The 23,429-nt window shown below is 32.7% G+C and overlaps 4 protein-coding genes and 1 pseudogene across 5 annotated transcripts; 3 read left to right on the top strand and 2 right to left on the bottom strand.

The window, feature by feature from the left end:
• Positions 1-137: 137 nt before the first annotated feature.
• Positions 138-1,304, bottom strand: LOC102660154 (probable copper-transporting ATPase HMA5; annotated as a pseudogene).
• A 1,682-nt stretch (positions 1,305-2,986) lies between these two features.
• LOC100799758 (serine racemase) lies at positions 2,987-5,712 on the top strand. 2 transcript variants are annotated; one of them, XM_006580531.4, is made up of 7 exons: positions 2,987-3,114; positions 3,463-3,743; positions 3,911-3,997; positions 4,080-4,310; positions 4,771-4,844; positions 4,947-5,133; positions 5,333-5,712. In XM_006580531.4, exons 2-7 carry the CDS (start codon positions 3,568-3,570, stop codon positions 5,583-5,585), a joined length of 1,008 nt encoding a protein of 335 aa, XP_006580594.1. In that variant the 5' UTR covers positions 2,987-3,114; positions 3,463-3,567; the 3' UTR covers positions 5,586-5,712. The 2 variants fall into 2 exon arrangements, with proteins under 2 accessions (XP_006580594.1, XP_040871578.1); XM_041015644.1 differs by having other exon boundaries at positions 3,040-3,114; positions 3,568-3,743.
• Positions 5,713-6,102: 390 nt separating this feature from the next.
• Positions 6,103-8,489, top strand: LOC100779214 (actin-depolymerizing factor 7). The gene is made up of 3 exons (XM_003524414.5): positions 6,103-6,683; positions 7,473-7,732; positions 7,915-8,489. Exons 1-3 carry the CDS (start codon positions 6,585-6,587, stop codon positions 8,063-8,065), a joined length of 510 nt encoding a protein of 169 aa, XP_003524462.1. The 5' UTR covers positions 6,103-6,584; the 3' UTR covers positions 8,066-8,489.
• Positions 8,490-9,782: 1,293 nt separating this feature from the next.
• LOC100800291 (RNA-binding NOB1-like protein) lies at positions 9,783-12,773 on the top strand. Its single transcript, XM_003525356.5, has 5 exons — positions 9,783-10,203; positions 10,327-11,467; positions 11,604-11,772; positions 12,172-12,288; positions 12,433-12,773. Exons 1-5 carry the CDS (start codon positions 9,879-9,881, stop codon positions 12,577-12,579), a joined length of 1,899 nt encoding a protein of 632 aa, XP_003525404.1. The 5' UTR covers positions 9,783-9,878; the 3' UTR covers positions 12,580-12,773.
• Positions 12,774-14,914: 2,141 nt separating this feature from the next.
• On the bottom strand, positions 14,915-20,107 carry LOC100779744 (probable LRR receptor-like serine/threonine-protein kinase At1g63430). Its single transcript, XM_006580532.4, has 13 exons — positions 19,410-20,107; positions 18,896-19,034; positions 18,652-18,723; positions 18,370-18,513; positions 18,119-18,268; positions 17,414-17,530; positions 17,272-17,336; positions 16,773-17,009; positions 16,476-16,681; positions 16,241-16,376; positions 15,999-16,156; positions 15,625-15,840; positions 14,915-15,459 (listed from the first exon to the last, which is right to left on the bottom strand). The coding sequence occupies exons 1-13, from the start codon at positions 19,492-19,494 to the stop codon at positions 15,214-15,216; spliced, it is 1,971 nt and encodes a 656-aa protein (XP_006580595.1). The 5' UTR covers positions 19,495-20,107; the 3' UTR covers positions 14,915-15,213.
• Positions 20,108-23,429: the final 3,322 nt, after the last annotated feature.

Raw genomic sequence — 23,429 nt, 5'->3', positions numbered from 1 at the left:
AGAGACAATTTTTTACATGCAAAAACATCATCATGCAACCATTATTGACAACTTGATGGTCATCTGACAAGTGACAACTGTCCAAGTTATTGATATATATAAGTAGTAACAGACAACTGAACAAGTCACCACCTACTAGTAACACTAAACACAATAGCAAACACAAGCCCCACCCTTAATTCTTCTGCACCATATTTCACATCACTCAATGCTTATGCCCCGGATCTCAAGGTTGTCCAGCTTCTTGGGTCTCCTATAATATTTCAACAGTAGTGAGCAGCACACAACACTGACAGAAGATGCAGCCATGGCAGCCCCAGCAATCCATGGGGGCAACCGAAATCGTGTAGAAGGAAAAAGAGCTCCAGCAGCAATTGGAATGCCAAGTAGATTGTAGCCCAAAGCCCATACGTAGTTGAGACGGATACGGGAAAACGTTTTTCTGGAAAGATCAATGGCAGTTATGACATCCTCCAAGTTGCTCTTCATCAGGACAATATCAGCAGCCTCAATAGCAATGTCTGTACCAGCACCAATTGCCATTCCTACATCTGCTGCCACAAGTGCTGGTGAATCATTGATACCATCCCCCACCATGCCCCTGTACCCAGAAGCCTAACAAGAAAAGGGTACTCAATATGTTAACCACATGTAATATATGTTAGAGATGTAGTATAAACTGAGTTTAATTTATATACACTTTCAGTGTAAAATATTAGACATCTAATCAGAATTTTGCTTATGATTGGATGAAGATTGAACGACACACGTTTTCTATACTTCAAAGCCTCTACGACTATTTCTTATCCTTGCAACTAAAGGCTGAATTATAGCATAAGATAGTTCGACATGTTGCATTCATGTGCCTTCACCTTTCAGTTTAAATTATTGTCTACAATTTTAAATAATGTACCTGCAAATCCTTCACTTGCTCTGCCTTCTACTCTGGTTTGGCCTCAGCAATAACAGTTTCAATTCCAACTTCCCTTGCTATAGGATTGGCAGTACCCCAGTTGTCCCCAGTCACCATGATGCTCCTAATTTTCATAGACTTGAGAATGGAAATGACTTCTTGTGCAGCTGGTTTCAATGGATCAGATACTACTAAAACCCCAACTACTTCCCTATTTATAGACACTATAATTCCAGTTTGAGCCATTCCTTCCGCTGCTGCAAGTATCTCTTCAGAATCAACAGGAAGTGCAACATTGTGGTCCGCCATCAAGGTCTTGTTAACCATAAGTCAATTGTAAGTTTTGTGTTTATCTCTATATTAATTTTTGAGTTTGCATATTTGGTTCTTCTAATTTTTTAAGTAAATCAAGTCTATTTATTTTAAGATTAAACCAATTTAATTTTTCTGTCAATTGTATTTTATTGAAAACTTTTATATAGTTTATTTGGTAAGGAGAGAAATAAAATAATATAAAAAGAGAATAGAAAATAGGATCATTTTTAAGTTGTTCAATAAAAAAGAAAATGAAAGAAAAAAAGTTAAACTTTTTCTTTCATTTTACTTAACCGTGAAAAAGTTAAATAATATATATATATATATATATATATATATATATATGTATATATATATATATCCATCTGTATAAAAATAAGAATAATTTAATTACACAAAAGCAATTTTCTCTCACTTTCTATCCAGAATGGGATGAAATAAAACAACAATGAGCTCATAAATATTTCCAATAAAAAATTATAAAAATAAGAGTTATTTAATAATTAATTACCCAAAACTCCAAAACTCCAAAACAACCTTTTTCTGCTTCTGCCCAGAATGAAAAAAAATAAATGAAAAAAATAGCGAGTCTCAATTACTTTTTTATGGTTCCTTTCTTCCTTCTGAACCATTATCATGTAGTGAAAAGATTTTTCTTTCTTTTTCCTTTTCATTTCATAGGCTGATTTCGGTCTTCTCCCTTTCATTGTTCCAAACATTATGTAGAATTCTTGGTTTCTTTCCAAATCTTTACTTCCTCAGCTCCATAATAATTTTCGTATAATTTTTTAAAATAATTATTACTTTAACTTTTGAAAGTAACATTAAACATTTTTATTAATATTTTTTTTATAATATTAATGATCAACAATAAAAATTAATATTAATTGATAGGATAAAATTAAATTTTTTTATACATGATAAGATTAATTTTGTATAATTATCATTTTTAATCTAAGATAATATTTATAATGAGATAGGAAGAGTTTATTTTATGATAGTTTAAAACGTAAAATAATTTTAAAAATTTAGAAGAGACTTCCTGTAGATTATAACAAATTTTATAAAGAGAAAATTTGTTATGTACTGCGAACGTAACTCACTTAATCATAATTTACAATATATGAAGTTGTTGACTTTTAACTTTTTTTTTAAATAATTTAAATAATGATTTATGATTGAATAATAATAAAAAATTATATAGTTATTAAACTTTTTATAAGATATATAGTTGTGTTCGGTAAAATTAATTTGAAACTAAAAGGTCAACTAGTAACTGGAAAACTAATTTATTAAATTACAAGAATTTAGTAAAATTAAATTTTGAAGTAACTAAAAAATATAAATGACATAAATAATAAAATTATGATTTGTTTAAAAAAGGATAATCAAGAAATTAAATAAATATATTGAAAATAATAAAAAAATATAAAAAATTAGAAATTAATGTTAAAAACACACTAATTCAAGTAATTTTTTAAAATACACTATAAATTATTTAAAAATTATTATTTATTAATCAGTCAAATAAATTTTTCAATTAATAAAAAAATTAAAAACTAATTTAAATATCTTGTAAAAAATAGCCATAAGATTATATTCAAAAAGAGAAAACATTTAAGATTCTATGTAGTAAAATTTAATGTATATTTTTAGTGAGAGAAATATTTAAAACAATTTCAATGAATCAATTTTAAAAACAATGTTTAAAAAATAAAGAGCTATAATATAAGATTTTAAATTGAAGAGAAAACGAAATTTCCTAACAAGATTTAATTATTAATTAACTAGAACTCGAGTGAGGGAGGGTTCATTTCTCGGATAGGAAGTGGAAGTGAGAGTGACGAGGAGAGCCACCAAGCAGAACTGCTTCAGGTTGCCAACTAGTAAGTTTCGGATTCTCTTAAAAAGCAGTATTTTCTTATCTGTTGTAATTTGACTTCGGATTAACCTTCTGCCAGTTGACTTTACAAACTTGGGATACTCCACATGTCATAAACATTCAACGTTGTACCACTGTTTTTCTTTCATGTTTCTAGTAATTTACCCCACACTTTATTTGCCCCCATGCAATTTTAAATTTGAGATCATTGCTACTGAGGTTAGGTAATCTTTATTTTATTTTCGTACAAATTCAGACTATAGAACTAACTTACCTTATGCCTTTGTCTTTGTTGTTGTTGTATATTGATTGGTAATCATGGGACACAATACTAAAATTGGTTGTTTAATAGTTAGCTCACTTTCATAGTGAAAGAAGAAAATTGGTGGATTGGAACTAAACATTGTTTCTGTTGGAAAGACAAATACCCACTGATCTGTCTTTATTCGCTTCTGAGATGGAAGAAGAGAGCCAAATAACAAAGGGAAAATATGCTGCTGATATTTCTTCCATAAAAGAAGCACATGCCAGAATAAAATCATTGGTTCATAAAACTCCGCTTCTGTCCTCCAGCTCTCTGAATGCTATGTCAGGAAGGAAGCTCTACTTTAAATGTGAATGTTTACAAAAGGGGTGAGAAGTGGATATTTTATGAATTCTACAAAATTTAGATGCTATTTTTCATCTCTTGTTTTTTGGAGTTATTGATGTACTTTAAATTCGATCACACTTTTGGCTAAAAAATAAAGAAGAAAAGATGATAACACACTTCCTTGTGTTGTGTATTCTGTGGCCATCAGTGGAGCTTTTAAATTTAGGGGAGCCTGCAATGCTGTGTTTTCTCTCAATGATGAAGATGCTTCTAAAGGGGTTGTAACACACAGCAGGTTTACTATGTGCAGTAATTCTAGATGTTATTTTTTTAATCAGATTCTGTAAAGCTCTTCTGATTGTTTTCTACAAAATCAGTGGAAACCATGCCGCAGCATTGGCTTTGGCTGCAAAACTACGGGGGATCCCTTCGTATATTGTTATTCCAAAAAATGCCCCAACTTGCAAAATTGAAAATGTAAAGCGGTATGGTGGTCAGGTTGTCTGGTCTGAAGCCTCTGTTCAATCAAGGGAAGAAATTGCCAACAAAGTGTGGCAAGAAAGTGGTGCTATCTTTATACATCCATATAATGATGGACGCATATTAAGGTACAATGCCGAATGTTGATTATTGTTTAATTTGTTTCAGTCTAAAATGCCCTTCAACACTTTGGGGGATAATCTTGGGGTAGACTCATTGTTTTCATACCAATTTACCAAATAGATCATGTAGTGTATAAGGTAGCATTTGGCCAAGTTTTTTCCAGTTCTTAAAAGTAGAAGCTCCTCCAATTGGCGTCTGTATGGAAGCTTTGTTTTTTTGACTTTTCTTTCAATTATAGCTTCTCTACAATTATGTTTGGCCTAGCTTATTCTTTTAAGGAAAAGCTCATAAAAGCTGGGCCAATTGCACCCCAAATGCTTTTTTAAGCTTTATTTATTTATTTTTACATGCATTGCTATAATTCATTGACAAAGCTTGACATATTACATAGGCTTATCACTTATGCTATAGGAATTGGTGACTTGCACACCATTGCACTTTAAACATGTTGGATTGTTCTTGCAGTGGCCAGGGTACCATATCCTTGGAGATTCTGGAACAAGCACCACAAATAGATACGCTAGTAGTACCCATAAGTGGTTTGTTCACTTTTTTTTCTGACAAATTGTGAACCAAAATGTTGTAAAAATCGCATAAATTCCAAAATCTGCTTCTTGATTTTCCAACAAATGAAACTGCAGGTGGTGGTTTGATATCAGGAATAGCATTGGCTGCCAAGTCCATTAACCCAGCTATTCGTATTTTTGCTGCTGAACCTAAAGGTGCTGATGATGCAGCACAATCTAAAGCAGCTGGGAGGATAATACGATTGCCTGAGACCAACACTATAGCTGACGGGCTTCGAGCATTTCTTGGAGATTTCACATGGTAAAAAAGTCTACTGATTAAGATAGTAAACTGAAAATAAACTTTTGGGTCCTTTTTTTTCTCTGGGTTTTTTTTTACTCTTCTATCTATTGTTATTTTATGGAAGGGTTTAAGTTTTTAACATTCCTCTTCTCATGTTGTTTTTTAATCTTCTGTTGATTTGTCATGTTTGCTTATGCACCATGTTATGATGGAACAGGCCTGTTGTACGAGATCTTGTTGAGGAAATTATAACTGTTGAAGACAGTGAAATAATAAAAGCCATGAAACTGTGTTTTGAAATTCTTAAGGTTGTTGTAGAACCAAGTGGAGCAATTGGCCTTGCTGCTGTTCTATCCGATACTTTCCAGAAAAATCCTGCATGGAAGGATTGCAACCATATAGGAATAGTAGTTTCAGGAGGCAATGTTGATCTGGCCATGCTTTGGGATTCTTTGAACAAAGGAAAGTGACTTCTTTTTGTTTTGCTTATGTGGACCTTCATTGTTCTCTATGTGAGTGTAAATGATCCAATTTGTATGGACAAGTCTATTCCATTCCTTTTAGTTAACTTGTTGGGTTGAAATTCTTGTTTGTCAAGAATTATTTAAACAGTTGTTTTCTTCTTGTTTTAAAGAGAGAGAGAGAGAAAAAAAAATTAAAGCTGATAGTTAATTAATAGAGTGAATTCTTTACATTCCTGAAAAGGTACTCTCTAATAGTTCCATTAATTTAAGCAAACGAACGTATGGAACCCCATTTTTTTAAGAGCGCGCCTTGTAAAAATTGATAGTGGAAGTAAACTAGGAGGTGTGTGATTCTACCTAATCCAAGCAATTTTGCTCTAATTTATGTAGACATATAAACCCTCTTATTTCATACAATTTAATTAATTCTTTAACTGAAGTTATATGAGAATAAGGTTAGAAAGTACAGAGAAATCCATAGATCAGTATCACACACTCATTGGTATCTATTATTACTAGATAATCCTAGAGTCCTGTAAAAAAAACAAAACTAGATAATCCTAGAGTAAGGCCTAAAAATAAAGAAACAACAACCAAACAGATTGCAAACAATGCTTTTTTAGGATTTTTTTTTGAAGTCCCCACGCCGTACAAACGGCATTTAGTCCAAAACAGAATAATTGTATAAAAAAAAAGTACTACTATGTTATTAAAATGTGTGTTTTCCCGTTTGCGGTTAACAAAAATTTGTAACAAATACATTGATGTAATGTATGATTGTATAGATGGATAAAAGAAGAAAGAAATTAACGTGAAAGGCATAAATTAAATTTGTGGATACATGGACAAGGAAGCAAAACAGATTGCAACATGACCATCCATTAGTTTCTCCCCGAAGTTAGATCTATTCTTCATATGCTATCTTAGTCTTCTCAAATTAAGTTCCACCTCTCGTTGTCCAGAAAACAAGGATCTTTAATCGTTATTTTCTCTTCATTGTTGTCAATGAGTCTATTGTTCTCATTTTTCCAATCTCTATTGCTACCCTGGCTTTCCCTTCATTCACATTTTGCAGGGCGCTTCTTTCTCATTGCTGGCAAAATGGTATGCATCCTCTTTCTCTATTTAACATACCTGTTCCTGTTTTCTTGAAGACATATGCACCTTCTTCTTACTTTTCTTGAATACATTAGCATTGTATATATGCGTAACATATTCATAAATTAGGATGGGTTTTAGATGTATGGAGATTTCAAGCTTCTGAGATCTTAAAATTCTATCAAATTAGGAGAAGATGATGTGGTGCATGCTCTATAATTGTTATCAAAAGATGATAGCAAGTCATTTTCCTACCTAGCTTTCATCTATGAAATTTATGTTCTAGAGGTTGCATGTGGTTCTTCAAATTCTACGTGTTCTTCTAGCATTTGCCCTTACCATAACATTAAAACTCGCTTTTATCCATTTGGGCTCCGATGAATCACAAAGTTATTACATAGTCCTAGACCGCCACATGTCTATGGTTTCTACCAATCTTCATTCAACATATAACCGAATTTTTCAATTTATAGAAAAAAGTTTATAACACTCAATTACGTATTACATGTATATTGGTATGATTCTGATGATCTTTTCTTGTTTGTCTTATATCCATATGGAAATAAAATTCATGTCATAATTTAAAAAATGAACATATATAATTATTTTTTTAATCAAAAATGATGAGGCAGTTATTAATAATTTCAAAAGAGTATTTTATGCAAGAATTAAGTTATTACTCAACAAATTTGAATTTGAATTTTTTAAAGGATAGATCATATAATAATTTTTCCTTTTAGAAAAATTATAACAATCATTGAAATGTTAAATTCGTGACATGAAATTTTGGGGCAGGCAAATGCAGCGTCCGGAATGGCTGTGCACGATGATTGCAAACTGAGGTTTCAAGAGCTTAAATCAAAGAGGAGCTACAGGTTCATTGTGTTCAAAATTGAAGAACAGCAAGTGGTGGTTGAGAAATTAGGGGATCCCACGGAAAGTTATGAGGACTTTATGGCCAGTTTTCCAGCTAATGAATGTCGCTATGCAGTCTATGATTTTGATTTCACAACTGCTGAGAATTGCCAAAAAAGCAAGATCTTCTTCGTTGCATGGTACTTAATTTATATATATACAACTGCATTTGATAAATACCGTTCTGCCTAAACTACCTATCATATGTATATAAAAATCATTATTCTTATTAGGTATATATTACATGCATGGTTCATTTTGTGACCTTACAAATTATGTATATATATTGTTGCAAATTAAGACAAATTGAATCAATGTGCAGGTCACCAGATACCTCAAAGGTGAGGATGAAGATGGTGTATGCAAGTTCCAAGGATAGATTCAAGAGGGAATTGGATGGCATTCAAGTCGATATGCAAGCAACTGATCCAAGTGAGATGAGCTTGGACCTTGTGAAAGCGCGAGCCATCTAAGCCTCCTTTTTTTTTTTTTTATTGTTATCTCAGCTTTCCTTCTATGTTATGGATTAATTCAACTATTTGGCATCTTTGGCAGCCATCTTTCTTTGCCTATTGTAGCTTGGATTCAACAAACGGCTAATCCAAAATGACATGTATATGCATCATTCTTCCTTGTACTCGATCAGTTTCCTAGAGATCTTGGATTCATGGCCAGTTTGAAGGGCCATGTGTAGTGGTGGGTTCAAGATTAGTAGAATTTATTGTTATATATAGGTTGTTCGGTTCTCTGCCAAGTTGCCTATCTGACCACTTGGTTTTTCACTTCATGAGGGTGGGATTTGTGCAGTCGTAGCTACTGAAAGAATGATGACACTCATATATGTCAAATGCCTCTTCATTTTTCTGTTCTTGTTGAATAATGTCTCATCATTTTTTATTTCTCTTGTTTGGAAGTAGTAGTATATGGTATACTGGTAGAAATGATGTTGGTAACAAACACAAGAGTTATGTATGTAACCAATACAAATCAATAAATACACGATCGGGTTTACAACACGTGTCATATGACAAAATTAGTTTTATGAGTGCTGAAAACAATTACAGCTAACTGTAATCATATTATGAAAACAAGACAGATATAAAGGTAGAATTTTATGTTTAGCATTATTCTTGATATACCTTTGTTTTTTTCTTTTTATTTTCGTAAAATATAGTGAACTAGCAACTTTAAATTAGTTGCAACTTGCAACCCAAATAAACTATAGAGAATATCTTTTTTTTAATTTTTTTTTGTATATATACTTTAACATAGGCAATTAACTAAATGGTTGAAATGTGTATAAAAAATATGTTTTGAACACAATTAACCCACTTACCAAAAAGAAACACACGCACACACAATTTACTCAGATTCTTAAAAAACGTTAAAACTTAAAAGGACCCATTTGTTCTTTCGAAAAAAAAAATTACCAGACGCCAAACTCTACTAGACTCTTGGAAGACATGCAATAAAATTCAAAGATTTAAAATATTGTTTTCTTGTATATACAGCTTGATAGTACTAATTCTCAATCAATAACAAGAGAATAATTCAATAGTTCCTTCCGAGGGATATAATTTTATTTTATTTTATCTTGTCTTGCAAATATAATAACAGATAATCTTTTAGTCTTTTATTTTTAATTTTTAATTTTTTTAAAAAGCACTCAAACACTAAATCCCATGCAAGGAAATCACAATTTTACTTATTATTTTGTTCTTGAGGTTGGGTATAATATATTTGCAACCAAGGAATAAAAAGTTAAAATTAAAAAATTATAACAAAATACATTATCATCTTATTAAAAATGTTATATATAATTAATTTATTTATCTTATAACAATTATTTTAAAAATTGTAAACACTTTTTTTGTATAATCGGGCCAAGGCCCAAAGGAAAATTCCACAAATTATAAACATTTTTTTTGTAGTTCTAGGTCAAATTGTCCCTCAATCCAGATACTACTAGCTGTGCATAACTTTTACTAGTCTAAGAGAAAATTTTGTACTGTGAGAATTGAACAAGCTAAAAATAGGTTATTTTGTTACATTTGTATGGGTTAAAGTTTAACTAAAAACATTTTAAGTGGATAGGAAATAAACTCTAAAATCATATCATAATATTAAAAATATAAAAATGATTTAATAATAACTTTATAAATAAATAATTTAAAATGCAGTGCACACCTTTCCCCTGTTCTTTTCTAGCCTTCTAGGGTTTAGCGATCAAAACACACTCACCCTCTTCTGTTGTGCTGTGCGCACCTCTCTCTCTCTCTGCAGCGCATGGAGGAAGCTCCGTCTTCAGTTCCGGCGACAGCATCGTGCTGGAGCAACGTGGTCAAGAAGCAACCACCACCACCACCACCGCAGCAGCACACTGAGCGAGTGTTGGTGGAAACCAGCGAATCCCCCAATGCCATCTCCGTTGCCGTCGTGGACGCCAACGCCGTCATCCAATCCGGCGAAAAGCTCCACGGCCTCGCCGACAAGTTCATCTCCATCCCCGAAGTCATGGAGGAAATCCGCGACCCCGTTTCGCGCCACAAACTCTCTTTCCTCCCCTTCACCATCCAAACCATGGAACCCTCCCCCGAATCCATCAACAAAGGTATCCCCAATTTTCCCGAACCCTAAATTTCAACAAACTTTGCTAGTTAATTACTACTATACTATTTCATGTCTCGTTGTTTGTAGCTTCAAATTATGTATTCTTAAAACATTCTTTTTGTAGTTGTTAAATTTGCTAGGGCTACTGGGGACCTACAAACTCTTTCTGATGTTGATATCAAGCTCATAGCTCTGACTTATACTTTGGAGGCTCAAATTCATGGGACAAAACATCTCAGGGAAGCCCCTCCTCCCGTGCAAATGGTCAATGTAAAGAGGTTGCCTGAGAAGGACTTGCCCGGATGGGGTTCTAATGTCCCCAATTTGGATGAGTGGGAGGCATTGGAACAAACCGAGGACGTGTCCAATTCCAATTCCAGGATCCTTCCTTTGCAGGACCTGAGCTTGAACATTGTTTCTCATGATGAGCATTTTGTGGATGGTTCCGTGGAGCGTGCAAGTGAAGCTGATTCAGGGATTCAGGAGGGAGATCAGAATGGTTCGATGAAGCCTAGGAGATATCTGCCGAAGAAAAAGGAGATAAACATCGAGGGGAAGATGATGGTGGCTGATGGAATTGATGCGTCGCAGGGAGAGGTTGATGATAGTGCTGGTGATTGGATGCCAGCTGTCAGTCGGAGTACTCATAGGAGATATCTAAGAAGGAAAGCTAGACGCGAGTATCATGAGTTGTTGTCAAGTAATCAAGATCAGCAACAGTTGGAAGGAAATGTTGATGGTAGTGTTGGTGAAGATGCTAGTGCTTTAAATCAGCCTGCTCATCACAATGAAGAACAACATATTGAAAATGCTGTGACAGAGGATGATAACGTGGTAAAAGAGAACAAAGACAATGAAAGTATCTATGAAATTATGCAGCAAATGAGGCTGCAAGAAGGTTCACTTGAAGTTCTTGATGAGGAAAGTAAACCAAGTTCATCTCCTGAAGAACTCCAGTCAGACAATGCTGGATTGGTGGAAACCGCATCTGATGGCAATGCAACTGTGGTTAATAAACTATGTGACAGTAGGATAGATACAATTGATGGCCAATCAAATCAACTGGAGATTGCAAGCCAGACAAGTGAAGCTGCTGATTTTTCATATGCAGATGATGATGATAGTGACCAAAGTTGGATGGTTAGGTCTTTGTCTGAATCAAGTGTAGCCTGTATAACTGGTGACTTTGCGATGCAAAATGTTCTTCTACAAATGGGTTTGCGCTTGCTGGCACCTGGAGGAACACAGATACACCAGCTGCACAGGTGATTTTCAGTAGCTTCTTCAATACTTGCTGTTATTACAAATTACCTGTGTCAGTAATCTCTACAATTCCATTCTGTGCAGCATGATATAAAAAATGCATTCTTTGTGCTTATCCTTTAATAATTTGCATTCCAGATGGATACTCAAGTGTCATGCCTGTAACACTGTTACTGCTGAGATTGGGAGGATTTTTTGTCCCAAATGTGGAAATGGTGGCACCTTAAGGAAGGTAGCAGTCACTGTTAATGAAAATGGAATAGTATTAGCTGCCCGTCGACCAAGAGTTACATTACGTGGCACAAAGGTGAGTATATTCTATACATCAGTTCATTTTTCTCATGCCCTTTTGCTAAAAAAGGTGTGTGGCAAACATTGTGATGCACTAGACTACTAGCTTAAAGTCATTTGGTTTTGTTTTTTAAACTATTGGATCCTTAACTTGATTCATGTGTTACTTGAGTTATAAATAATAGGTTTGGAATCGGAATATGATGCGTATGTTACCTTTCCCAGAGATTTATAAGACTTGATGGGAATTTTTATTCCACAAATTTTGATTGATAGGTGTTGATTTTAATTTGTATGAATAATGTATCTCAAGAATCAGTTTGTAAGTGTATTGCCATTCACAAGATGGGATATGTATGCAATTTCCTTGATACACATTTAATTCTTTATAGCTTTTACATGACTCGATGTGCAGTTTTCATTGCCTTTACCCCAAGGTGGGAGGGATGCAGTGACAAAGAACCTCATTCTCCGTGAAGATCAACTTCCTCAAAGGGTACTTTATCCTAAAATGAAGAAAGCCAATAAGCAGGTTGTGTGTGTGTGTCTGTATTTAAACTATTGATAATAGCCAACTGATCCATATCCCTTGGGAATATGGTGTTCTTTCATTTTTATCCCGAGTCAATTTAGTTAGTTTCATACCAACCCGAGCTTACTTAATTACACTTTGTAGGATGATGACTTCTTTACACCAGACAGTGTCTTCAGCCACCACATAGACAAGAAAGCTCCTTTCCAGCCTCCTGTAAGGAAAGCAATGGCAGTTTTCAGTGGGAGGAGAAATCCAAATGACAATCACTACTCACGCTCTAAAGCATAAGTAGTGGATCTCCAAAATTTTGACTGGCTTCTATTCCCCCCTCAATTTTGTTTTTCATTGCTTGACTTTGAAAGTTAACTGGAAATTTGTTTTAAGTTATGACAAACATGGTTAAAAAAGCGTGTCTCATTGTCTCTAGATATCTGGAAATCTACGATTTATTTTAGGTGATAGTGAAAGAATTAATTTCATGAGATTGGGTTTCAGTTTGCACCGTTTGTGGCACAAAAGCTATTTTGGTGAAGACAACCTTAATTTTGAACTTTGTTGATTTCAGTGTTTAGACGACTGTATCGGGTTTGAGTGTTTAAACGGAAGGATGGGGAGCAAATTCTATATTCATTTTTTAGTGTTTCACTTTCAATAGAATACGCTCGCCATTCGTCCTTTAGAAATTGAAAAATGCTATTTTTTTCTCAAAAAATTTCTTATAAAATATTTTTATAAAGATAATATTAAATGAAAAAGTAAGTGAATTTAATCGTATAAATATTAGCACACAAAATGTAGATATATTTAAAATTATTTAGAGTTCAAGGAAATGTATACATCTTGAAAAAATTATTGAGTTAAAGTATAACTGTGAATTAATTAAGTATTTATGAGATATTAATAAATAAGAATTTTCTTAAAATAATTAATATTAAGTTAAATAATAAAAAAATGAATTAAAACTTTTAGAAATGAGTGTTTTTAAGAATATATTTTTTAACTTCATATCTCTTGTAATATTAATAGTTCCAACTAGAATTTAAATATTTTAAAAAATATTGATAATTAAAAATAACTTAGTATGACAATATATTTATTATAAATTTTAAATATAATTTATAGGTTTAAACATAATTATTTATTATAAATTTTAATTATAATCTAATTTATATATTTAGAAGTACTTATTTATTATAAGTTTTAGTTACCTAAAATAAACATTTTTTTAAGATACCTAAAACAAACATTTATCATGTGCAACACGTGTTAAAATGCTAGTTTGCAATAAACATAATAATGAAGAGAATGAAAAAAAATATACATATACTTCGTTGAAGTGATACTTGGAGTGAGTATTTTTTCTATTTATAGTACTTACTAATCAAGAGTCTTATTTTATTTTTTTTATTTACTATTTGTTTACCTCTAGCTTTATGTATAGTTTACAGATCCTGTATGGACAAGTTTTTTTTTTATAAATATTTATAGGAAAAATTAATAAAAAAGAAAAAAGAAATAAATTTCTCTCATAGTCTAAAATTATCTTATAAACAAATTAAAATCAGCTTTTTGGAAAGTTCATTTAACTTTTTTTTACATTGATAATACATAAAAAATAATGTATCCAATTTATATTTTGATATATATATATCATAGAATATAAATTTTATTTAAAATATCATATTTTAACATGAAAAGTTAATTTAAATAAAATTTTCATTATATAACTATACATTCATAACACCACAAAAAAACACACTAGTTACTTCAATTTTCATATCCATGAACCAAACAGAGACTTGGTCTAATTTCTGACGTACATTCAAAGTTGAGATGTCTCAACTCAACCACCTTGCAGCCAAGAATCGCAAATTATTATTACGATGTGAATTATTTCCCTTAATTTAGGCAATGGTCCTATTCAGAGAAACAGACATACGATGGATCTAGACATTGAAATTTAAGTGCAACAGTGTACGGCGTGTTTGTCTGTAACACAATCCTTGCGTCAACAACCAGATCTTGATCCGCAAAGTCTTTAGAGATCTCCGACAACCCAAATTTTCAATTTAGATATAAAGTTACTAGAATGGCCATTCATGTTAATGTAATTATAAATGTTACATTCACACCATGTTACTTTTATTACAAAACGTGATACCGAAACAAAAACTTGAAATAGTAGTGGAAATAATGGGAATGGGATGAACAAACCAAATTTGGTTGAGTGCAAAAAGATTCCAACAGCCGCAAAGGGACATTTGAAGCGTCCAAAAAACCTTAATGACGCGTTTGGTTAAAACAACGTCAACGTGGGTTTGTTTGATCATGGATCAGCTTAATCATGCATTGCCCTGTGCCCATACAACTGTCATTTTCTTATGTTTTGATATGAACATGTAGAATTGAATGGTAAATACTATGAATCCGTCCGGTAGAGTGGAAAGAAACAAAATGAAAGTAAATTAAGATAAAAGTTTTGAATTAAAGTAAAATGTAAAAGTATGGATTTAATTTCAATTTACTGTTTATTCCCTTTTCCGCTATTTTTCTCTGCAAACGAACGGTCCCTGTAAGCCAGACTTTGTGCATAGCCAAAAAGTAAACCTCTGGGCCCAAGAAGAATCACAAAAGGTTCAACATATACAAAAAGAAAAGGAAAAGCCAGTTGTCAACACAATTTGTTTTGCCATTGATTTATCAACTTCTACTAGTCAACCACAGCTATACAAGGATACCTTAACCCTTGCACATTCCCTTTTTCTGAACAATCATTTACAGGTGAGAAATATAATTAAATAGATTAAAATGAAAAGCAGAGCAAGGGAAGGGAAGAAAGAAAAGTAGTTAGAGAAGTATTAATGGTTATAGGTCTGCTTCAGTTGTAGTGTATGTTGAGTTAGTTGAGTATTATTGGCTCAATTATGATGAAAGTGCTAGCTCAGCCCAAGCCAGTGATGATGCCTTTAGCTCCAAATTTATTGTTGTGTCTATTCTGCTCTCCAGCATAGTGCATAATTCACGCATTGATGGACGGACAGAGGGATCAGGACTGATGCAAAGAGTTATCACCTCACATATTGCTTTGAGGTCTTCATATCTAAAATGTTTCAACTCTGGATCCACCACATATGACATTACTTCTGGCATTTCAAGATAGTCCCTAGCCTGCACCACATGAGTTTAACATTAAAGACTTATTAAACAAGTGTTTATCATATAAGTACTTATAGATAAGTTATTTTTACAACAAAGGAGAAAATTTGGATCCATAATGCTCTTTTTAAGTAATGATGCCTTAAAAGAAATTCAAAATTTTAGGAAATTTCTTACCCAATCCACCAAGTACCCTTTGTCCTTGCAGTATGGAGGTCTCCCACTGATTATCTCCAATAGAAGTACTGCAAAAGCATAAATGTTTCCTTTGGTGTCGAGACGGCGCGCTTCAAGAGTGTTTGGTAGAACACAAACAGCACCCTGGCTACTAACATTACCAGAGTTTCTTTCTGATCTTTCAAGAATTGTCTTCCAACTTTCAAAATCAACCAGCTGAAATTTAAGGTTCATTCAAATGAGAAAAAATAATATACAGCACATAAACATAGGTGCATGTTAAACGACTCTTATCCTCATTTTTCAGTGCAGTAAGATATTTTGCACAATCATAATAGGTATGCTAGAAAGCTTAAACTAGGTTGCATAAACACCTTAGGGGAAAAATCTTCTGTGAGGTAAACGGCATTGGAATTCAATTCTGAGATAGTGAATGGCGGCTCAATTTCAGTGTGCAAATACTTAAGTCCACGTGCAATGCCTATGATAATCTTCATACGCCTTGTCCAAGACAACTGGCAACCTTCTTCATCTGTAGCCATAATTTCAAAATGATTTAAGGTACTGATACACAGGAAAAAAAATACATGTAAACGAGTTAAGAACCGTGGCTTACAACAATGTAGGTGCTCATAAAGTGTCCCATTTGATGCATATTCAAAAACCAGCATCCTTGTAAATGGATTGCTCTCTCTACAATATCCTAGCAGCTTTCCTGTGTTATCATGATTTAACCTTGCCAAGTCTGCCACCTGAAGTGCATCAATAGCAGAAAAATTTAAAGGCTAGTTCAATTATTTGTCTGTCAATTCTTGCACACTGTAAGGATAGGAATGTTCCAATCCATTTACCTCTCTCTGAAAATAGAGCTCAAGGTATCCTGTCCAATTATCTTCCCTAATGCAGAGGGAAATCACAGCAATCTCAGGCCCACCTTTCATTGTACCCTTGTAGACCACACTATCTGGTGAGGACCCAATTATGTTGCTGAAGTCTTCACAGGCCACTTCAAGGTCCTGCCTGCTATACCTCATCACATCCTTCAACATCTCGGAGTCTGCACATTGATAGTATGATATGTTCAAAATACTATACAAAATATCAGTAGTAAATACTAAATACACAGTAAAAAGCAAACAAACACAAACCTATATGTACTGCCATATAATCTTTTCCGCTTGCAGATTTTTTCCAAGGAATAATGATAGATGATTTGTTGTTACACCTCTGAATCGCAGTGAGAATAGCAATAATAAAGAGAGAACCAACCATGGTTCCAGTCACTATTTCTAGAGCCAAAAGCCAAGCAGGTTTTGATGCTTCTTGATGCTTGGTCACATGTTTAGTAGCAGGTTGGTACTTTGGGTTCACTACTGAAGCACCAGCTATTAAATTATAGTTCATTATTAGATGTAAAACAAGCAAGAAACAATTATAGGCAGAGTATATTCGAGTAAAATGAATCAGATGTATATCAGATTCACAAAAGTTTGTATTATCCATCATTGCGTTCTCAACATAATGAAGTCTAGACTAATAAGCACATTTCATCTCTTCTGTACAAGTCAAATTTATGATATGTTGATGAAGACACATCCTAACTGATGCCTTAAATTTTAAATGCAAAAAATATCATGTCTTACATACCACATTGCACCGAAGTCCGCTGTTTTATGTCTTTGATATGGAGACAATTTCCTTGAAAGCTTGATCTGCATGATAAAGTTTATGTTTTATAAGAAAAGAGGTTGACTATAATGCCAACTTAACAAGAAGATCAATAGAGTACCTTGGAAGATATGCCAAGCATTTGGGTATGCTACCAACAAAAAAGTTACATGAAAAATCTGCAACTTTTAACTGAGACGAACGACAGAAGCCAGTTAAATTCACACCCGAGGCATACCTGAATAAATAATAGGAAAAATACGAGTCAGATTAATAATATCCAAATTTCGATTGTGTAACTTGGTATTTAATACTTAACGGGTGAGCTTGACAATGCTTTCTAGATACAACAATTTTAATGTCAAAGGTGATTTAAGTCTTCTTAACTATATATATCCTTATCCCAATGACTTGCTTCCTGAGCTCAATGAAAATTTGACAATTGTAGCAATGATAAATTATCATATCACATGTCTCACATGCAAAAATTACTGTATTCCCTTATAGTAAACATAAAAGATAATGCAAGAAACTATGTCTTGTTTGCTTTAGTAGACACAAATGAAACTGGTAAATGACATTTGAAGAAAACAGAAATTTGAATCCTACCAATTGTATGCAGACCAAAATGAAGCCTATAGACTAACCCATCTCACCATGGTAATCTACCATAGATATAAGAGTCCTACAGGCCTACACTTTATAGCATGTACTGTAGTCATAGAGAAAGAAGAGTTTTATCAATCAGATGAGAAAAGACTACCTGAATGATGATGATGAATTAGTAAACAAACTACACTAATTCATTTCAGAAAATTTTACTCACATCCCATGCATATTTGAAGAAAAATTTGAACTTCCACCACCAGGAAGAGATCCTTGAAGCTTATTCCTATCCAGCCGAAGCTCTTGAAGGTATTTCAATTTTCCTAGTTCTGGAGGTAGCCTACCAGTCAACCCATTGGACTGCAGGTTTCTGCAAGAATGCAATGGAATTGAAAACACTAGTCCATCAAAATAATTTATTTAAGAGTCGACAATTCTGGAAGAGCAAATTAATTAATAATTTCCTTTTACATTTTCATAACTTGGGTCAAATTTCCAATCTCTGGAGGAATTGGTCCAGTTAACTGATTCATTCCCAAATCCAACACCTTGAGAGATTTCAACATGCCCAATTCTTTAGGTATTACTCCAATGAGACTGTTGCCATGCAAGATCCTACAACAATAAGAACCAAGAGTTAGTTACATCGATGATAATTAATTCCAGTTCAATAAGTCGTGGTAATAACACTGAATCACTAATTAAATGAAGCTAGGTTTGCAGAATGATGTATAGGAGAAACAAGGAACATACAGTTCTTGTAAGTAGGTGATTTTCCCAAATTCTGGAGCAAGAAATCCCCTTAATGAAGCCCCAGATAAGTTACTGCAAAAAAGGATTCCACTCTGTCGTATTAGAAATGTGCTATCTTAGAAATGTATGTCATTAATTTACTGTCTCAGCCATGAAGCATGTTACATTGCAGGACAGGACAAAATTTACACCCCCAAAGAAATATATTAAATGCTAAATGGATCCATGGTATTTTAAATCTTACAGCTTGATCACATGATCTCGAGTTGCAGTGCAAGAAACACCATTCCAGTCACAAAGATCTGAATCCAAAGTATTCCAATTGGACAAAACCATATGTGGATCTTCATACACAGCTTCCTTGAAAGTTTTAAGTGCCAAAACTGTACAGAAAAAATATTTCTACAACTCAAAAAATAATAACAACAAAACACAAGGCTAATGCTTCATAGCTGTGAATGTATACGATAGTTAGCCAAGGCAAAAGTACAAGGAGAAAGAAAAACAATTATTCGATCTCAAAACTTTCAAGTTCACCCAAGAACCAAAAATGGTAAACTTTGCTACATGGTGATATCATGATACTATACACATCAGACTAGAACTCAAAGGAGATCATTGACTAGTAAGAGCCAAAAGATCATCAGATTAACCATTGTGGTGCTTTCTTTGTCTCTTCCCAGCATTCAAACAGAAGTCAAAACAAGTACATAATCGAGATCTGAGAGAGAAAGTGAATACTTAGTCATGATTCTCACCTTCATTTTTAGGGACCATGACAGAAGCCACAAAAGAGAGCATGGAAACCAAAGCAAGAAACAAAAATGAAGTATATAACTTCATTTTCCTCCCAAAATTTTCTACACACTATGTTGCTTCTGCTTCTTCCTTGTTAGTCACCCTCCAAGGTGTTCTTTCCAACAAAAGTAGAACTCAGCAAATAAAAAAATGATGTTATGAAACTGAATTTCCCAGAACTTGCTGGGATTTATATCATGAAAAAAAGTACAAACTTGGCCAAGTTGAGAGGTTCTGAAAATGCACACTACTGATAGAGTTTTAAATGGTGGATTTGAGAAGTGGTAATGGAATGAGGGAGAGGTGAAAGAGGGTGACACTGACACTGCACTAGACTATAAGTCTGAAGACAACCCAGAAGAGGATGAAACTTGGATTCAAAGAGAGATTATCCAAGTTTGGATTTTGATGGCACACTTGGGCTGATGAAAAAGAAGGGCCTTTTATTTTGAATTACGTTTAAAATGGCGGTTTATGGAAGCTTTTAATGTAAAAATTCTCTGTTTTTGTGTGGTGTGCTCTTAGGACTTGGACTGTGCTTCTTTGTTTCAAAATCAAAGAAATTGGAGTGATTAGTGTGTGTAACAGGGATTAATTGGTGATTGTGATGCTGCACATTGCTTCTTTTTTTTTTTTTTCTCTTTCTTTTTCCATAATGAGAGGTGCTGATTGCTATGCATATATTGTCTCTTCAATGTCGTGACACGAGAAGTTGGTAATCGCGTATTTCTCGTCCTTAGTCAAAGTCAAAGCCTCAAAGGTTGTTCAAATCGAGATTAACTTACAGTTGGACAATTGGTAATAAGGAGAGAAGGTTTTGTTAATCTGTCCTCCGAGAGTGCTGGTTAACAAATTAAAAAAATTTATTGTATAAATTATAAGAGAATATAAAAAAATTATAAGTAATATATAATTTTTCATCTTTAATATTTTTTTCTTTTTTTTTACAGTAATTATTTCTCTTTAATTGAACAGCTTTTGTCACTTTAATTTATCTTGAGAGATAAAATTGGATTTTACATTTTCTTTTGTTTCCACACAATAGTATTTATTTATTTTTTCTTCCCATCTCACTCTTTTAAAGTCAAATGTAATAGTTTTTCTTCAAATTATATTGTTTTTGTCACTAATTTATCCATAAGGATAAACATAAATTAAACTAAACTAAATTTTATATTTTCTCTCAATTCTCTATGGCTATTCTTCTTTAAAAACAATCATATTCAAGACATAGTTGAATATTAAATGTGGACACTAAACCCAATTCCATATTTTCAATTTTAGAAAAATTAAATAAAGTAATTTATAAATGAAATTTTTATTTTCCCTTATTTATGGTTCTAACATATTTTAAATATTGATCATTATGATGTAAAAAAAAAACAGTGACCATTATAGAAAAAGAATTTACAACATGTCACTATAAACTACAAAAGTAGCTTTATATTGCTGTAATCTTCATTGACATGAAACTTAAACCTAAGTGGATCACACTAGTACCTTGCATGTGAAGCTCTTATGGTCTCATATCATTGACAAAAGAGGATAAATGGAGGAGAAAAAGAGAGGGGAAAAAAGAGTGGGAGGGAAAAAGAGAGAAAGAGGGAGAGATAGTAATAACAAAATTAAACATAAAAAAATGTTAGATTGATTTTGATCCATTAAGTGTTAATTACATTTGAATTTGAAAATAGAAGAAGATGGATAAAATCGATGAACTATATGATTCAATTTTTATTTTATTTCAACAACCGGACATATTAAAAATGGAAAACTCTGCTAGGGTTTCCAATTCTCCATGTAATAAGGCATCAAACAAGGAGGAAGATATGTTGGATCGTAGCAAGAAAAAAGTTAAAACGTGGAACATGGAGATTGTAGAGAGTGGTGAGAACAATGGTCAAGAACAGTCTTACCAGGATATACTGCTAGGGGCCGAAGGTGAGGATGATGGTGGTTAAAGTTTAAATATTATTAGGTAAGCCAGTTCAATATCTTACACATGAGAATGCAAATTCAGATTTCAAATTCTAGACAAATAACGTCTGTTAATTAAGAGATTTCATAACTATTGTGTTTAATCCAATAAAATATAATTTCATATGCAGTTCACAATAAATTAAATACACAAGGATGTTTTGTAAAACAGTAATGACATTTCTACATGTAAATAAAATAATGAAGTAATTAGGAATATACTATTGAAATTTGAAACAACTGATTGATGTCGTACTTTTGTAAAAAGAATCATGTATAAATATACGAGTAAAATTGATGAATATTTTGATACTACACACTAATATTATATGATATAAAAAAATTTGTATTTGAAGTAAATAATAAAAATGAGGTGAGTTTGATGTTTTATGACTTTTGTCGCCAAGCTCTCGAGTAATCATAATAGATATCGCGATTTATCGTAATAAAACAAACAAATAAATAAAGACAAAATCACTTGAATTGATTTTTGGCACAACTTAAATTTACTCGCCAACCCCGGCGTTTAATCTCAATCACATTTCTCTAATTAATAAATATTTTTTTAGTGATCTAATTGATAAATATAATGATTAATTAATGAGTAGAATAATATATGTCATTTTCTAAAAAAACAGAAACAATTAAGTAATTTTTTAGTAAATTCGCTCTTATTGAATACAGGAAGAAGTATGTGATATATAGTAATTTTTAAATCACCTATAGTTTTTCTTTTCAACATATTATTACAAAAGTAACACTTAAAAATGTTATAATTTCTTTAACAAAAATTGATCTCTTTTTCCTTAACTAGTTAATGTGAACGTAATAACAACAACTGTCCTGCATGCGAAAAGTTATTTTGAATAATTTTTTTTTATTAAAGAATACTATTACTAGCTAAAAATTAATGATTTAAATTGTACGGCTGATGTTTAGTTATGCGATTTATTAGCTAAGCGAAAGTGCTTTTTTCAAATAAGAAAGGAAATGCTTCCGAAACTCTACATTTCACATTTGTTATCCATCCAAAACCATTTCTTTTCTAATTTCTGTTTTTGATTAATTAATAAGCCATTCATGCATTATATTGTCCTGCATTTGCGGGTGAATTTATCTTATTATTTTCTTCCATATCTTCATGTTTATGTTCATATATCTGCTTACTTTAAGTTCGTTTGTTCTATCATTATAAAATCAATTTTCATATTTTTTTCAATGAAAAATGCATTCCCGATACAACTTGTCTCTCGTTATTTTCATAATCAATTTTACTCAAACGTGAAATCAAACAGGCATTCGTCTTTTTATTTTTTACAGCTTAATTTCCATAATTTTTTTTTGAAAGGCAAGAAATGTCCATAATTAAATGCCAAACTTAGTAAACATGAAATTATTTTTATTTGACTTTTTGTATTAATGGTATATCGAAGTCTATTTATAATGATAAGGGGTAACAAAAGACAAATGGAGATATTGTTTAAGTTAGAGGGCCCTCACCAAAAGTGCTTCCAAGCAAGACCCTCTTAAAAAGGTTGGAGTATATTTAAAGGAAGAAGGAACCTAATGATATTGAACCAGATTGCGCAATAAGGCGCCTTCAAAACCCAGTTAAGCTTACGAATATGACCAAAAATAAAATAAACAAAAATAGGAGAAAATGAATATAAATGCTGTACACGTATTTTTTTAATTGTATTTGAAGTCAGCTAATTGATTAGCTATCAAGTATTGGAGATGTAGCATAAAGACAGGTTGGGTCATGTATTGCTAGAACTTTTATAATCTGAGATGGTTTTTTGTTTTAGCTTTTGTCAAAGTTCCATCTACATCCATGTTTGGAGTTTGGGGCTTCCTTTCACCTGGCACGAAGAATCCCCCATGTGCGTGCTTTTCATTGGTTCCCCCACATGCATATTTCTTTATTCAAATATACTCTCTTCCACAAGAAAGAGAAAGAGAAATTCCTCTACGTACTTACTTTCCCTGTTCCTTGTTAGGTT

The sequence above is a fragment of the Glycine max genome, chromosome 5 (genome assembly GCF_000004515.6).
Source record: "Glycine max cultivar Williams 82 chromosome 5, Glycine_max_v4.0, whole genome shotgun sequence".
Classification (NCBI taxonomy): Eukaryota; Viridiplantae; Streptophyta; class Magnoliopsida; order Fabales; family Fabaceae; genus Glycine; species Glycine max.
Note: the sequence above shows the minus strand (reverse complement) of the source record. Positions and strands in the feature narration are given on the sequence as shown.

Bases quoted from the DNA above. Each gene is read 5' to 3' on its own strand.
- LOC100799758 (XM_006580531.4), top strand. From the start codon at position 3,568: ATGGAAGAAGAGAGCCAAATAACAAAGGGAAAATATGCTGCTGATATT. The intron at 3,744-3,910 runs GTGAGAAGTGGA...TGTGGCCATCAG, and splicing joins TGTGAATGTTTACAAAAGGG to TGGAGCTTTTAAATTTAGGG. The intron at 3,998-4,079 runs GTTTACTATGTG...CTACAAAATCAG, and splicing joins GGGGTTGTAACACACAGCAG to TGGAAACCATGCCGCAGCAT.
- LOC100779214 (XM_003524414.5), top strand. From the start codon at position 6,585: ATGAGTCTATTGTTCTCATTTTTCCAATCTCTATTGCTACCCTGGCTT. The intron at 6,684-7,472 runs GTATGCATCCTC...ATTTTGGGGCAG, and splicing joins TTCTCATTGCTGGCAAAATG to GCAAATGCAGCGTCCGGAAT. The intron at 7,733-7,914 runs GTACTTAATTTA...ATCAATGTGCAG, and splicing joins AAGATCTTCTTCGTTGCATG to GTCACCAGATACCTCAAAGG.
- LOC100800291 (XM_003525356.5), top strand. From the start codon at position 9,879: ATGGAGGAAGCTCCGTCTTCAGTTCCGGCGACAGCATCGTGCTGGAGC. The intron at 10,204-10,326 runs GTATCCCCAATT...TTCTTTTTGTAG, and splicing joins CCCCGAATCCATCAACAAAG to TTGTTAAATTTGCTAGGGCT. The intron at 12,289-12,432 runs GTTGTGTGTGTG...TACACTTTGTAG, and splicing joins TGAAGAAAGCCAATAAGCAG to GATGATGACTTCTTTACACC.
- LOC100779744 (XM_006580532.4), bottom strand. From the start codon at position 19,494: ATGAAGTTATATACTTCATTTTTGTTTCTTGCTTTGGTTTCCATGCTC. The intron at 18,724-18,895 runs GTAAGATTTAAA...CCTTTTTTGCAG, and splicing joins CGAGATCATGTGATCAAGCT to TAACTTATCTGGGGCTTCAT. The intron at 16,377-16,475 runs GTAAATGGATTG...GATGCACTTCAG, and splicing joins AGCTCTATTTTCAGAGAGAG to GTGGCAGACTTGGCAAGGTT.